Below are 16,544 nucleotides of genomic sequence, written 5' to 3'. Positions count from 1 at the left end.
CTCACGGGCTTCATTATGGTGAAAGGATACGGGTTGAAATCAGCCGCGGAGGAGGTGCAGGTTGTTTTGGGGGCAGGGCATGGACCACATGCAGGCCTGAGCAGGTTAGGGTGGGGTCCAGCTGGCATCCTGACTGCTGGCCACATCCCAGCCTTGGGACCATCGGGACCTTTCTGAGGAAGCACGCTCAGCCCCCTGGCTTCCTCTCTCAGTTCTCCATCATCTGCGCTTTGTTACCTCCTGTCTTGGCCCCTGTCCTGTCTCTCTCTGTAGACGTACCCCTGCTGACCCTCCCACCTCAGCACTGTCGCCGTTTAAAACATGGTGAGCTGCCCTCTGCTTCCTGTACAAAAACCCTGGCTCTGGCCAAGTCAGGCGTTAAGAATGAGGCCGTTCGTTGAAACGTTCTTTTCGAGCACCTGTTGTGTATAAGGCAGGGTGAAGGGGTGAAGGGGTGGGCACGGTGGGCTCTGGAGCCGGCTTCCTGGATTCAAATCCCGGCTTGGACTAAAGTGGGGGAACCGTTATGCCTGTCTGCAAGCATGAGGGTGACGTCAGGTGCCACGCGCCTGCTGTCTGGCAGGTGCTGTGCCGGGCGCTGGAACACGGACTCAAACAGGGCAGGACAGGGAGGTTGGTGCACGGGCAGGTCTGTGGTTCGAGTTTAGAAGTGAGTATCCTGTGGGCTCAGGAGCTGAAAGACTTATCCTATCTCCTCTTTGCAGGTGTTCCGTCCTGCGGTCCTTTTCCCTAGCATCCTCCAGGAACGCCCTGCATCTCTTACAGGGTGAATAGCTGGTGCTGCCCGGGGAAGATAGCAGTTTATCGATGAGATCCTTTATATTGTTAATGATCCTTGAAAGAGGGAACGGCACTTCTCGTGCTTCCCAGAGTGAATAGCCAGAGAGGGGCCTCCACACTTGTGGGTGTGTTGGTCCACGGCTGGTGGCCATGTCATCGCCGGGGTACGCAGCCTTTCTCCCCGTGAGCAGATTTCACATCTCATCTCCCAGTTTAGTGGACAAGACTCCTGTGGGTTGTTCAGTTCTGTTTTCCCCTCTGTTTGCCCCTGTGAAGAATGTCAGCTGCACGAAGATGGTCTTCTGGGCAGAAGATGGTCCATTATCCCTGCGTGGAGGTGCCTAGTGTTGCGGCTGGCACTGCACTTGGCCGCGACAGCCTCCTGCCGGTTGCCATAAGCCTGCATCCTCAGTGTATTAAGCCACCATAAGCCTGTTTGGACGTAATTAAAACATAACTGTCATAGCTTTGGGGGAGACAGGCTGCAGGTCCCGATTATCATTCAGAAGGAACTCAGGGGGAAGTAATTTTTTATTCTGGTTAAAGCAAGCTTGTGAAAGGTCTGTGCAAAGAGCCCTGTGCCGAGGGTGTCATTAATAAATGTCCTAGACCTGCGCCTGCAGGATTCGGGGTTTGCAAATGAGTACGTCCCTAAAAATAAGGACTGGTGCCATCTTTAAAAAGTGTTTTGTGAAATGGAGGATTAAGACGAATGACCTGGGCAGTATGAGGACAGGGTGATCGATGGTGGCCAGGAGGGGACTGCACCTCTGTGAGGACGGCAGTGAGACTGGGCAGCGGATTTGCTTTTGCTTTTCCATAGCTGTCCTCCGAGGCCCGTTGCGTGACATGTGACTTTCATCCCTTTCTGTCTGTTGTTTTCGTATTTGGACTTTGACCAGGTCAGAAATCCAGATGGGATTTTTCAAGTTTTAGTTTCTCCATAGCAGAAACATCCCTCATGTGTTTTCAGACAGGACCTTGCTGTGGGCCAGGCAGCCTCTGGAACCAAACGTCTGCATGCCTGAGAGACCTTTCTAGGTCTGTAGGCGGCCCTGCGGTTGGTTTGAGCACCTTCCACAGATCTGGTCCTAGTTTAGCCCCTGCGGCGATGGCCTTGAGTGGGCTGGCAGACATGTCGAGGGACAGATGAATATGTGACCAGGTGGCACAGACGCTTGGAAGGAAGCCGAAGCGGGAAGCAGGGTGGTCTTCTCTCCCCTCTGTTTTCGGTACCTAGGGCAAGTTCAGAGGCCGCATGGGATGCACGTGCCGGCAGGTGTGAGGGCCAGAGAGGGGGGCAGTGTGGCTGGAGCCTAGACAGCAAGGACGGGGGTGGTCAGAGGATCAGAGAGGTGGCAGGGACGCAAAATGGTGTTTGACTCCCGGCGGGGGGTCAGGGCTGGTGGGGGGTGGGGTGGGGGGTGGGGTGGGGGGGGTGGGGGAGGACTAGCTCCCTCTAGTGGCCATGAGAGGACCAGCAAGCAGCTGCATCACCGTAACTGCCCCATGTGGGGCAGAGACTAGGTCAAGTTTCTTTACAGCTCCAATGCCTAGGGTGGTGTCCACGTACACTAGGCTGCTAGTTATGCTGAGTAAATCAGAAGGGGGCTTCTGACATGCCGAGAACTCCGGGGGTGGTGATGCTGACGCCGGCGTAGGTCACTGGTTTTGATTAGCACTGGCCACTAGGTCATCTCACCAAATCCTCACAATAGCCCTGCAGAGGTAGATGCTAGCACCTGCCTTCTAGAGATTAACTTCTTGATAACAGGGTTATTGAGGTAGAATTCCCGTACCGTACAATTCAGGGGTTGTTAGTGTGCTCCCAGAGTTATTCCACCATCACCTGAGTCAATCAAGGTCATTTTCATAACCCCCCAAAAAACCCCATACCCATCAGCCCTCAGTCCCACATCCCCCTTCTTGGTCCCTGGCAACCACTTTTTCTCTATAGAATTATTCCATCTCTGTAATTTGCATACTCTGAATATCTCATATAAGGGGAATCATACCATATGTGACTTTTGTGTCTGGCTTCTTCCCCTTGGCTTCATGGTTTTAAGATTCATCCGTGTTGTAGCTTGTATCAGAACTCCATCCCTTTTCATGGCTGCATAATATTCCATTGTAGGGCTATACCACCGTGTGTTGCTGCATTCTTTGTCGATGGCGTCTGGATTGTTTTCACATTTTGACTAGTTTGAATAGTGCTGCTATGAACATCCCTGCACAAGGTTTTGTGTGAGCTTGTGTTTGCAGTTCTTTTTGGTATATACTTAGGAATGAAATTGCTAGGTCGTATGGTAATTCTGTGTTTAACCTTTTGAGTAACTGCCAGACCGTTTCCGTAGTGGCTGCACCATTTTACACTCCCCCACCCCCCAAGCAGTGTATGAAAATTCTTCTACTTTCTCCTTGGCAACAGATGTTGTTGTCTTTTTTAAAATAAATTTATTTATTTATTTATTTACTGGCTGCATTGGGTCTTCATTGCTGCGTGCGGGCTTTCTCTAGTTGAGGAGAGCAGGGGCTACTCTTCTTTGTGGTGCACGGGCTTCTCATTGCAGTGGCTTCTCTTTTTGCGGAAGTGGAGCACAGGTTCTAAGCACACGGGCTTCAGTACTTGTGGCACATGGCCTCAATAGTTGTGGCTCACGGGCTCTAGAGCGCAGGCTTAGTAGTTGTGGCGCACAGGCTTGGTTGCTCCGTGGCATGTGGGATCTTCCCAGGCCAGGGCTCAAACCCATGTCCCCTGCATTGGCAGGCAGATTCTTAACCACTGCGTCACCCAGGGAAGCCCCAACACATGTTGTTGTCTTTTTGGTGATAGCTACCCTAGTGGGCATGAAATGATGTCTCGTTGTGGGTTCGATTTATATTTCCCTGACAGCTCATGATGTTGAGCATCTTTTCATGTTATGGCCATTTGTATATCTTTTTTGGAGAAAAGTCCATTCAGAGCTTTTGCCCATTTTTAAATTGGGTTGTCTTTTTATTACTGAGTTTTAAGTGTTCCTTATATATTCTAGATACAAATCCTTTATCAGGTATATGATTTGCAAAATCTTCTCCCATTCTATAGGTTCTCTTTTTATTTTCTGGATAGTATCTTTTGAAGTACAGATGTTTTAAATGTTAAGTCAAGTTTATATATTTTTTTCTTTCTTTCTAATAAAATATTTGTATACTTATTTATTTGGTTGCACTGGGTCTTAGTTGTGGCAGGTGGGCTCCTTAGTTGCGTCTTGCTGGCTCCTTAATTGCAGCTCATGGGCTCCTTAGTTGTGGCATGCATGTGGGATCTAGTTCCCTGGCCAGTGATCAAACCCCAACCGCCTGCATCGGGAGCACAGTCTTAACCACTGGACCACCCCACGGAAGTCCCTATCTATTTTTACTTTCGTTGCTTATGATTTTGGTGCCATAGCTAAGAGATCATTACCCAGTCCAAGGTCATGAAGATTTACCTCCATGTTTTCAAGGAGTTTTAGTCCTCACACTTATCCGTCTGAATAGAGGTCTTTGATGTGTTTTGAGCTGATGTCTGTATATGGTGTGAAGCAAGGGTTCAGTTTCACTCTTGCATGTGGCGGTCCAGTTAGCCCAGCACCATTTGTTTAAAAGACTGTCCTTTCCCCATGGAATTGTCTTAGCCCCTTATAGATATCAGTTGACTGTAATGTAAGGTTTATTTCTGGCCTCTCGGTACTATTTCATTGGCCTCTATGTCTTTCCGCCAGTATCAGACATTTTGGTGTTCTAGCTTGCTGGTGAGGTTTAAAATCAGGAAGTGTGAGTTCTCCAACTTTGTTCTTCTTTTCCAAGATTGTTTTGGCTTTTGGAGGGTCTCTTGACTTTCCATTTGTATTTTAGGATTTGTTTGTCAGTTTCGGCAAAGGAGCCATCTGGGTAGTGATTAATTTTTATAAGTGGCATCTATTATTATTTTTTCTAATTACCAAAGTAATATTTACTGCTGAAAACCTGGAAGACAGAAAAATCAAACAGAAGGCAGTGGTAATTTTTAAATTTGTGTCCCTCCAGACTTTTTCTTTTGTGCATTCAGCTTCTCCTACACAAAATTTGAAATTTACCAATTCCCGAGTTGGTAAATGTCTAGGAGCACATTTGGATTGTCACCTTAGGAGAAACTTCTGGAATAGGAATTGCTAGGTCACATAGCACACACAGGGATAGAAAGTGATTTGTCTTCTTTTTAATGAAGACTCTGAGGAACCAGAGAGGTTAAGTGACTGGCTCAAGGTCACACAGCAAAAACTCTGGTGAAGCTGGGTTATTTGCATATGAGGCTTGTGCTTGGACTTTGTGATAGTGGAATGCTGTTTGTATTAGTTTTCTATTGCCAGGTAGATTAATGTTATCAATGCAGTGGCCTAAAGCAACATCTGTTTGTTAGCTCACAGTTCTGAGGTCAGAGGGCTAGCGTGGATGGCCCGGGTGCTCTGCTCAGGGTCTTGTGAGGCTGAAATCAGGCTGTCAGCCAGGCTGAGTGCCTTTCTGGAGGCTCTGCTCCTGCAGGCACCCACCTTCCTCCCCACCCAACTCCCTCCCCACCCTCAGAGCCGGCGGTGGGGGGTCCCCATCCTTGTAGCCCTCTTCTGCCATCTGGGTCTCTGACCTCTGGATCCAGATTCGAAGGACTCACCTGATGAGGTCAGGCCCTCGGACAATCTCTCTTTCCTGAGGTCAGCTGTCCTATAACGGCCTGATCACAGGGTGCAATTCCATCATTTCACTGTCCTGGGGACCTTGTGGGCCTGTCCACTGAGATCTTTGGGGCCGTATAAACATTCTGCCTACAAAGCTGTTCTAAACTCTTGGCTAAAAATTACCAGTGACCTTGGGAGCATCATTAGCGGTCACTTCCCTGGTATTTATGACATCTGGGGGTGGGGTGGGGTTTGAGGCAGCAGGTGTGGTCCGTGGCCTCAGGGCGCTCTCAGTCTGCCTGAGGGTCAAGGGTCAGCAGGGGCCCCCCCTGCCCCCCGCCAAGGAAGGGCAGAGGGGCCAGGAGGAGGGGAAAGCTGCTTGGGCAGGGGGTCCGCAGGTGAGAAGCAGGGCGGGCTGGGAGGACTGGGGGAACCCCTGGTGGGGAATCATTCTGACCAGAGTGGAGCCAGATGGGTGGGTGCTTTGAAGACCAAAAACGGGGATTAGGATCCCTAAGCCTTGCATCTCTGCGCTTACTTTTGTATCTTAAGTTTAAATCAGACACTTTCCAAAAAGTTACAAACCAATAAAATCTCATTAAGTGGCCAGAATAGGCCCCGTGGAGGCATAGATGCTGGGGTCTCAGGTCCGTGGATGTGGGAGTGGATTCTGGGGTCCAGGTGCTGGGTCAGCCTCCGGGGGCCACGGCTGGTGACATGACAGATCTCGTGGTCTTGGGGGAGAAAGTGTGGTGTTTGGACTCGTGCCCCGGGACTGCTGACAGCACGGTGATGCTGTGATTGTCCGAGACGCCGGCCCAGGTGGAGGCTGTGTGGGTGGCAGCTCCGTGCCCCGATGGGCGTCAGCCCCTCCTGGCCTCCCTGCCGAGGCCACATCTCGCCACCCCCACTGCCAGGCCCTCTTGCCCCGACCCCCAGGATCCCACTTTCTGCTCCGCTGTTTCCTATCCTGCCCTTGAATGTGGCTTCCTCTGCCCCGGGGGCTGTGTGACCCTGCAGGTCAGATTTCTTTGTGACCGCTCTCATCTCCCTCTGCCGCGTCTCCAGCTGGACCTGGACTCCTGGAGGGCGGGGGACACGTCTCCTTCACCCCCCACGGCCTGACGCCAGGAATGTGCTCAGTGACGGGCATTGAGCTGAGTGTATGTAATACGGTTACTCTGCTCCAACAGTGGCTGTGAAACCCCTGATGAAAGGACGAGGTAGCAGATTCCTAGAGCTTTGTGGAATTAAGGGCCCGAGAATCAGGGCGCCCCTGCCAGGAGCCTGGTTGCTGGTGGCTGGGAAGGTAAAGTATGGGGCAGGTCTGTCTGTGATCCCGGATCTGCTGATTTCGGCTGTGTAACCTGGGCCCAGGGGGGTGGATGCTGGGGCCTGGAGAGCTCGGTGGGTCTCTGCTCCATGACGTCGGGGCCTGGATGGGGCAGGTGTCCTCTCAGCTGCTTCCAGACCCCCCCCGCCCCCGGCATCGCAGTGCCGACTGTGCCCTGCCACCGTACCTGGTTTCCCCTTTGTTCATGGATACCTACATCCCCTGGCCCAGCGTCTTCCTCTCTGCCCCGCCTACACCATTTCCGGCCACTGCATCCACAGAGATGCCCCGTTCCCCAGCTCCTTCCTCCATCTCCCTCCTACCCCCACCCCTTACCCCTCCGGAGCCTCCACACCCAGCCCCACTCCCCCTAGTGTCCGCTCATCCGCCGCCTCCTCCCGTCCTGGCTGGCCCAGGTGAGAGTCCAGGGCTGGGCCCCCCGCCCCTGGCCCTGGAAGTCCCACCCCCGACCTCCCAGGTGGTTCCAGAGCTACAGCTCATCCCACACCTCCTTCCTGTCTCTGCTCAGGTGCCACCTCCTCTGAGAGGCCCCCCGACCCCCCCCCACCCGATCCCCAGTGACCCCTCTGCCCTCTCCATCCCCAAACTCTGTCTAATTCTTCTCAACAGACGTTTTAGAACCGTTTTCAATTTACAGGAAAATAGCAAAGGTAGTGTGCGTGTTCTCATATTCCCAATTCCCCCCTTATTAACATCTTAGATCAACACAGTACATTCGTTATATTAATGAACCAATCCTAATACATTATGATTAAATAACACCCACCATTTATTCACACTTCCTTAGTTTTTACCAGACGTACTTTTGCTATTGCAGGAGCCCACATGACATGAGTCGTCCTGTCTCCTTAGCTCCTCTGGGCTGTGATGGTTTCTCAGGCTTGCCTTGTTTTTGGTGACCTTGATGGGCTTTTTTTGGGGGGGGGGGGAGGGGGCTTCCTTACACTTATTTCAGTTTAATATTGTTTTTTAGTTGATTTACATATACTATCAGGAAACACTGTAGTCTCCTCCATACCTAGGTCCTTGATGGTTTTGAGGAGGACTGGGCAGGGGCTTTGTAGGATGTCTTTCTATAAGGTTTTTTTTGTTGTTGTTTTTGGCTTTTTTTGTTGTTGAAGATTTTTTTGATGTGGACCAGTTTTAAAGTCTTTATTGAATTTGTTACAGTATTGCTTCCATTTTATGTTTCGGTGTTTTGGCCACGAGGCATGTGGGATCTTAGCTTCCCACCAGGGATCGAACCCACACCCCCCTGCACTGGAAGGCGAAGTCCGAACACTGGACCGCCGGGGAAGTCCCTATAAGGTTTTGTCTGATCTCAAGATTAGGCTGGGCTTGTGGGTTTTGCGGGGAGACCACAGAGGTGAAGTGCTCTCATCCCATCTCATCAGGGCACACGCGACAACGTGCTTGATCACCATGATGTTGACCTTGACCACCTGGCTGAGGTGTATTCAGGTTTCTCCACTTTATTCTGACTTGGTTTCCTCTGGAACATCAATCACAAACTGGAAGTATGCGTATATTTGTAGGTCTTTTAATGTCTGATTGGAAGGTAAGGTCCTCAAGAACAGAGACCTCTCCTGTATTATTTATTCCTGGAGCCTGGCTCATAGTAGGTGCTCAGTAAGTTAACGGATGAATGCAATGCCTACTTAAGGAGCTCCAGTGCCAGAAGTGAGTGCTGGAGACAGAGCCACAGACAAGAGGTCATAGTTTCTGCTCTCACGGAGTTTAAAGTCCAGCAGGGAGATCATTGCAAACAAGGATGTGTTCCCATTGCAAACATGAACAGGGTCGGGGAAAAGGCCTTTGGGTGCACTGAGAGCCACGATTTGGGGATGTGGCCTTGGTGGAGTCAGGGGTCAGAGAGTGATAGAGAGCTTGAGACATGAAGGATGAGTATGGGCTAGCCAGGCAGTGATGAGGGGGGTGTGTTCAAGGTGGAAGGACTAGCATGTACAAAGGCCCTGGGGCAGAGAAGAGCTTGGGGATTTGAAGAACACCAGTGAGGAGACAGGGTGCTTGGTGGGGCTGTGGCAATGGCCCGGGAAGGTGGTTTGGACAAGGGCAATGGGAGAGGAGATGGTGGGAAATGGATGCAGTTAAGAAGTGGGATGAAGGGGTGAAATCCAGGCTTCTGAAGCTGGAGGATGGTGTCCTGTTTCCTTCTCAGAGAAGGGGCAGGTTTGAGGAGCAGCGGGGCGAGTTCAATTAGAGATGCTCATGGAACACCTGAGCAGAAGAATGGTGCAGAGATGGGGCTGGACGTTTAGGGGTTTCTGGGACAATGTGGGGGAGGGCATTGGACGTCACGGACGGCATGAGCTGGCCTTGGAGGAGAGTGGAGAGAAGGCAGAGGAGCTGTCCAAGGTGATGCCCTTTAAAGATCTGGAGGAGAAGGAGGTGTCAAGGAGGACACCCTGACACAAAGAAATCGGGAGGGTGGTGAGAGAGGAGGGCGGGAGCTGGGTGATGGGAGAAGGTGCTGAAAGGTGGGAGAGAAGGCAGCTGGGTGGGGAGGTCCAGCTCCCAGCCTCCCAGGATGCTTGCCCACCAGGAAAGGAGATGGAGCAGGGCTGCAGCATGGAGTCAGCTCCATCCTGCCAAACTTGCGGGGATGGCTTTGACAAAAGCAGAATGCCACAGGGCTGAATCAGAGCAGACCCCTGTGGTCCTTCCCTCCCACCCCTGAGTCCTCCGCCTGCTTTTGTCTGTGGAGAAACTTTAGCCAAAGAATAAGTTTAATCGGAGAAGTGAGAAAATGCAGAAACAAAGGAAAACAGTCAAAGGAGACCAAATAATAATAGGTTAGTCATTAAGCAAAGTCAAGGACCTTTAGTTCTTCCTCAAGGGCTATAGAAAGCATCCTGAGCCGTTTCCTGTGAGCTGTCTTGTAGATACTGAAACCCCCACCAGGTGGACGAAGTTAACTGCATGATGACCAGGTTGTAGCCGTGACAAAAGCTGCCACAATTCCGAGAATTGGCCTCAAAGAAATGGAACAAACTGACCCTGGAACTGAAGATTAACTGTACCTAAAACAATCAAGATGACGCTGGTCAGACCACCGATGACCAATTTCAAGATGACTGTAGAGCTGATTGTGCTGTTTCTTTTTTTATATATATAAATTTATTTATTTATTTATTGGTTGTGTTGGGTCTTTTTTGCTGCGCACGGGCTTTCTCTAGTTGTGGGGAGCAGGGTCTGCTCTTCGTTGCAGTGTGGGGTCTTCACATTGCAGTGGCTTCTTATTGCAGAGCATGGGCTCTAGGCACACGGGCTTCAGTTGTTGTGGCTCACAGACTCTAGAGCAAAAGCTCAGTAGTTGTGGCTCACGGGCTTAGTTGCTCCTCGGCATGTGGGATCTTCCCAGAGCAGGGATTGAGCCTGTGTCCCTTGCATTGGCAGGTGGATTCTTAACCACTGCGCCACCAGGGAAGTCCCTGACTGTGCTGTTTCTGCATGTAGTCCCCTCCCTCTGTCTGTAAACGCTCTTGCCCACTGGTTGTCATTGCTGGGGGAAGTCAGCCTTTGGGCACGAGTCTACCCTCCCCCATCCCCGTTTGCTGGCATCCAAAATAAAGCAAACTTTCCTTTCCACCATCCTTGTCTCTTTATTGGCTTTTGAGCAGCGAGCAGCCAGACCCCACTTTCGGTTACAGGGCTGCTCTCCTCTTTCTTCCTCCACTCTCCCCTTTAATTTACTTTTACTTCTATTCTTCACAGGATTGTGTGTCTGATTTAATATTTTCGAGTTAGTGGGAAAATAGAATATACTTCACAGAAGTTTGCTTTGCGGCCCATTTTGCAGGTGGCATCTGTATCAGAGAGTGACAGAGGGTACTCTCGTCTGGACGTGTGTCCTTTTGTTTATCTCTGAGAGGGCCAATCAGCGCTCATTTCCAGGAGGTTATTGGGACTGATTAGTTTTATTGGTTTTTCTTGCACAGGGAAGCCATGGGCTACGTATTGTTTTGATCAAGCCTGTTCAGGCATCCAGTTCATTTTGCGGAGAAGCGCCTTAAGCAGCGTCAGCCAAATGGAATTCTGTTCAGTGCAAATCTTATTTCTCCATAGATATTTTCACGATGGAATCTGTCTTCTTTTATGATATGTTACTCTGTGAATAGAAGGAAAACTTGTTGAGAAAAGGCTGGTCTAGAGAAATGAACACGTGTCCACATAAAACTTGTACACCCACGTTGATCGCAACACTGTTGACAACAGCCCAAGAGTGGTGACAACCCAAAGAGTCCATCAGCTGGTGGATGAATCCTAAAGATGCGTCTCTCCACACAACGGACTATGATTCAGCCGTAGGAAGGAACGAGGTCCTGACATGTTGCTGCCACCTGGGTGAAACTTGAAAACAGCACCATAAGTGAGAGAAGCCAGACACGAAAGAAAGATCACGTAGGATGTGATGCCTTTCCTTTGAAGTATTTAGAACAGGCAGATCCATCCAGAAAAAGCTTTTGTGGTCCGCAGGAGCTGAGGGTGGGGGATAGGATGGGGAGTGCCTGCGGATGGTACAGAGTTTCCTTTCGGGGTGATGAAAATGTGCGTCAGTGGAGCGTGGTGATGGTTGCACACCTTGTGAGTGTATGGGAAACCACTGAATTGTACGCTTCTAAAGGGTGAATTGTGTGGGATGGAATTCTATCTCAATAAAGCCGTGAGAAACACAGTGTGCTGCTGGCAGCAGGCTCTCAGAGCTTGTCAGTAACGGCCACTTAGGATCCCCTTCTCGCCACAGCTTTGGGCTGAGGGCGATCGGGGATGGTTTTGGTGCAGATATTAAGGGCAGGACAGGGGTGGATGTTTTGTGGCTCACCTTGTCCTGTCTCAGGCCCTGGGGGGCAGTGTTATCGACGTTTTCTCATTCAATCCCCTCTTCTCCACGCCGTGGTGAAGACCGTTTCCTTTGGCTGAGTTCCCGCAGGTACCCAAGTCCCTGCTGGGAGGAGGCCAGTCTTCCCACGGTGCCGCCCCCCGCCCACCCTCCCGTGAATCCCACGGGAGCCCCCGCAGCCCGGGTGGGAGCCGCTTGCCCATCCCTTGGGCTCACCTGGCGCCTGCGCTGGGGGCGTCTCAGTGTCCAGCGGCTCTCCGTGCCAGTGCTTGCTCTGGTCACCGCCCGGTCCTCCTGGCACCCGCAAGCGAGGCCGTAATGCCCGTCCGTCCGCCCCGCAGGTTCTCATCGACTGGATCAACGATGTGCTGGTGGAGGAGAGGATTATTGTGAAGCAGCTGGAGGAGGACCTGTACGACGGGCAGGTGCTGCAGAAGCTCCTGGGTGAGTCCACGGAAAGGGCGGCCACTGCGCGGGGTGGCCCCGGGGCTGGACCACGCGGTTCTCTACGTGTTGACATCGGTCACTCATCCGTAAGCCACAGCCTTGACCCTATGGCTCCCAGGTGCTGGCCCCCAGGGCCCTGGGCCTCATTTGAGCTCCAGGTCGCCTGCCCTCTCACCTCTCAGGTGGGCATCCCACCGGAGCTGTGGCCACGGGGCTGCAGCGGGTCACGCACAGCTTCCAGAACTGTCTGAGGCCTTTGTGCTATTGGATGCACGCGTCTGAGGGCAGCACAGAGACGGGGCACGAATGGGGCGCCATCTCCTCTCTGGGGCAGCCCTCCCTGCTGGCCTGCACCCAACCAGCTGTGAGCACCTCTGGCCCGTGCCGGCTCATCCAGCGTCAGGGTGCTGGAGGGGGCAGCCCCCAGCCGTGCCCTTGAGGGGCATGATTTAGACGGCGGAGGGCGGAAGAGGCGAGGAGGCGGACTGGCTGCGGATGCTCTTTTTATGTCTGTCCATTGGGGACTGAGTTCCTCAGTGAAATAACGTCTGTGGAGCACTTAGCACAGGGCCGGCCACACGACCTGCAACAAAGACAGCAACAAAGACAGAGAAATGAGGTAATTAACAACAGCGACAAAGACAGATAAATGAGGAGGAAGAGCAGGGCTGGCAGGCCCCCTGCATTCCTCTGAGCACCGGGCACTCGGTGACCATGTGTCAACCAAGTGAGTGAAGAAAGCCCTGCAGTTTCCTTACCTACAAGGACGTGGGCTCCTTTTAGAGGAAGTGAAAAGGGACCAGATAGGGGAGTGTTTTCAAGTGTTTGTCTGGGTCTGTTGGACATCAGCACCTTCCGCAGTCTCCCGGAGGGACCATTTGCTGAACGGCCCCCAGGAAGCTCTGGTATATTTTCAGGGTCCCCAGATCCCTGCGAGGGTGGCCTGGCAGACTCAGCGTCCCCTTGTCCATTAGGATAACTCACCTCCTAAAGGTCCAGGGGCCCCCCCCGGCATCGGTGGGGTGCACACCTGCTCCCTGGGCTGTTCCTGCTCACGCTCCTCACCCCTAGGGACCCCACAGACAAGCACTGTCTTGTGCAAGGGACCACCTGCAGAGTCACTCCTTGCAGCACTGGGATGGGATCACGTTTTCCTCCAAAGGGATGTGCTGGACTTCCTAGGAGGCGCAGTGGGTAAGAATCCGCCTGCCAATGCAGGGGATGTGGGTTCGAGCCCTGCCCTGGGAAGATTCCACATGCCACGGAGCAACTAAGCCCGTGCGCCACAACTACTGATCCTGTGCTCTAGAGCCCATGAGCCACAACTATTGAAGCCCACGTGCCTAGGGCCCATGCTCCACAACAGGAGAAGCCACTACAATGAAGAGTAGCCCCCACTCCCAGCAACTAGAGAAAGCCCATGTGCAGCAATGAAGACCCAACACAGCCAAAAAATAAAATAAATAAATTAAAAAAAAAAAAAAAAAGGGATGTGCAGGGGCGGGGGTGTTGGCGGTGGCGGTGAGTCAGGCACCTGGGGTCTGCGGGGTGCTTTTGTGGGGGAGAGACGCTGAGGGAGAGCAGACAAGAGGGGCTGGGGCTGGAGGGGAGCATCCCGGGGACGGCTGAGCTTGGACCTGCAGGATGCACCCCTGCAGCTGCCCAGATGTGGCCTTGGCTCAGCCCTGCATCCTTCCTCGGACCCGGGTCCTTCCAGGCGGGTTTGCACGTGCAGCACAACGGCTCTTACAGACGGTCTGATCTTGAAAGAAAATGTGCAGGGTCGTGGGGAGGGGAACCGTGTCACGTACCTGGCTCTGAGGACGTGGTGGTCCATGGCCCACACGTTGTTTTGTCCTTGTTTAGTCAGTCCTCAAGAAACACATTAGGAAGGAGAAGATTTTGTGTTTATTTTGGTTATTCCTTCGTTTGTTGCATGAATATCCTTTGGCCTATTGTGTGGCAGGTGTGGGGATGCAGTGGTGACAGGAGGGAGGAGGTCCCCACGTCCCACCACCGACACCCGTTCTGGCAGAGGGGAGAAAGAGAACCTTTGTGCAGCGGGTCAGCCTAAAACACAAATAGATGCTTTAAGAGAGTGACAAGCCCTAGGGAGAAAATCAGAGAGGGTTAAGGGGTGGTGGGGCTGGGTTGGGTGGAGGGGCCAGGCGGTCAGGGGCAGCCCCTCCCACCGGGGAGCTGACATCCAAGCAGGCTTCTGCACAATTGGCATGGAAGGAACATTCCAGGCTGGGGCTGTGGAGAGAGGAAGAGTCTGTAGTGTTTAAAGTGAAAGGAGGCTGCAGGAGGCGGGGTTGGACAGATGAGGCCAGATCACGTCCAGCCCTGGTGGACAAAGGCTTTTATTCCAAGTGACGGGCAGCCGCTAGAGGATTTGAGCAGGGCCATGACAAGATCTGAATTAGAGTTTTAAGAGGTCGCTTGGGCTTCTGGGTGGATGGACAGGGAGGAGGGTTGGGAAGGGGGGAGGTCTATTAGGCCACTGGGAGGTCAGTTAGGACACTGTCACGGTAGCTGGGGCATCAAATGAACTGGCTCCGTCCAGGATGGAAGCAGACAATATTTTGGAGGTTAAAGCTGTCGGAGGCCTCAAGGCTGATGGCCAGGTTTGTGGCCTGAACAGCTGATGAGTGAGAAGGTCTGTGGGGGGTGGGGATGAGGAGGTGGGTGTTGCATCTGCCAGGGCTGAGATGCCCTGGGCCAAGAATTAAATCTTTGTCTAAGCTGGGAACCCCCATCTTAGAATGAGCTTCTTTGGTACAAGAGTGAATCTGAAATCTCATCAAGATTGTTGAGTAACTGTCACAATTTTGTTTTTAAAAGCGTTGGTAGGAGGATTTCCCTGGCAGTCCAGTGGTTAAGACTCCGAGATTCCACTGCAGGGGTCACGGGTTCGATCCCTGGTAGGGGAACTAAGATCCTGCATCTTTTTTGGCCCTGTGGTGTGGGCAAAAAAAGAAATGTTGGTTGGAGCTTTGTGGTTTTCTAGTATATCGTTGGTCCAGCCATTCTCAGCGCTGTCAGGTGCTAGAGTGCTCTCGAGGTCATCGAACCGGACACTTGTGATAATAGACGGTCACTTGCAGCAGAGAAGGATGGAGGAGGGCGTGGCTCTTAGGCGGACACTGTCCACAAGGATTCTACTGATGGTGAAGCCGACCTGGGTATCAGCTTCCCTCCCTCTCTATGTAAAGACCTTGGACTTGAAGACTTGGCTGTTGGTGACAAATGATTGTTTGTTGAAGCAGTCCTTTGAAACTGCTGCTTTGCTCACTGCCCAAAGGAGATGCTTTCTAAGATTTTCAGAAGCAAACGTAAGCGTGTTGTGCTCACTTACACTTTTATTTCTGATTCTTTCTGCATGCATCACAATTTTTTCAAGTGATTGGCTTCCCTCACCCAATCACCTGAAAAAAACTGTGTCCCTAAGCCTTAGATCTAGCCATGTGGTCGTGGAAGCCTGGCTCTCAGCATCATAGGACCAGTTCTAGGTGGGCCTCTGCATCTCAGCCTTAGCCGCCTGTAAATGATGCCAGCGCCCTTCCTGGGGTAGAGTGTCAGGAGCATCTTAGAGCAGGTACCCTGTAAGAGGTCCTTGCCTGATCCAGGCATATCCTTTTGGTCCCCTCTCCAGTTGGCCCCAGCAAATGTGGCACTTGATCTGAAGCTGCTGTGGCTGTCGGTGAGTCCTGCTACATCTGTTTTGTTATTTGTAAGGCATAGCAGGAGGCTGACTTTGGCTCAGGCAGCCTTTTTTATCGCAAAGTAGCTGCCATTCCATCCTGTTTGAATATCGTGCATAAGTACTCCTTGATAAGGCAATTCTACAGTCTCTGTGTGTCAAGTGGTTTGACATACCACTTTGTTGAAGAAGAGAACAATGGAAGAGAATATCCAGATATTAACGGAACATCACAAGATCTTGCCTGGTCATATTAATGATGCTGTTACGCTGATGAGATGCCGTAGTAAGCAACGTGGTCACATGATCCTGGGGCCCGGGGATGCCAGGAATGATACTGATGGAGGCATTCAGCTCTTTACTTTTCAAAGGCAGAAGCTAAAACCAAATAGGAGATTGCAGCTAAATGCCAAGGCCAAAGCTGACTTCTGTGCATCTGTAGAGAGAAGAGGTCTGAGGACTGGGCCCAGGGGGGTGGTCAGTGGTCAGAGGAAGGGCCAGCACAGGAGTCTGAAGGGTCCAGGCGGGAGGGAGGAGGAGCCAGAGGAGATTGCACTCAGGAGGGACCGAGGAGGAGGTGGAGGAGGTAGGAGCGAGGGAGATGAGGACAGAGAACAGACCTCTGGGTTTGGCCAGCTGTGAGTCACCAGTAGGCCCCCAGATGTGCCCATCTCCTTAAGAAAACCCTGTGCCAGGGCAGGTTTC

General features: G+C 52.1%; 1 protein-coding gene across 3 annotated transcripts in view; it reads left to right on the top strand.

Annotated features, from left to right (window-relative positions):
- Positions 1-16,544, top strand: part of PARVB (parvin beta) — a 113,255-nt gene that overhangs the window by 64,488 nt on the left and 32,223 nt on the right. For all 3 annotated transcript variants that reach the window (XM_057743114.1, XM_057743115.1, XM_057743113.1), the window contains exon 4: positions 12,031-12,133. In XM_057743114.1, coding sequence (XP_057599097.1) covers positions 12,031-12,133 — 103 coding nt within the window. The remainder of the gene's footprint in view (positions 1-12,030; positions 12,134-16,544) is intronic.

This window comes from Hippopotamus amphibius, chromosome 7 (genome assembly GCF_030028045.1).
Source record: "Hippopotamus amphibius kiboko isolate mHipAmp2 chromosome 7, mHipAmp2.hap2, whole genome shotgun sequence".
Classification (NCBI taxonomy): Eukaryota; Metazoa; Chordata; class Mammalia; order Artiodactyla; family Hippopotamidae; genus Hippopotamus; species Hippopotamus amphibius.
The sequence above is the reverse complement of the archived record's forward strand: the minus strand, read 5'-3'. Positions and strand labels throughout refer to the sequence as shown.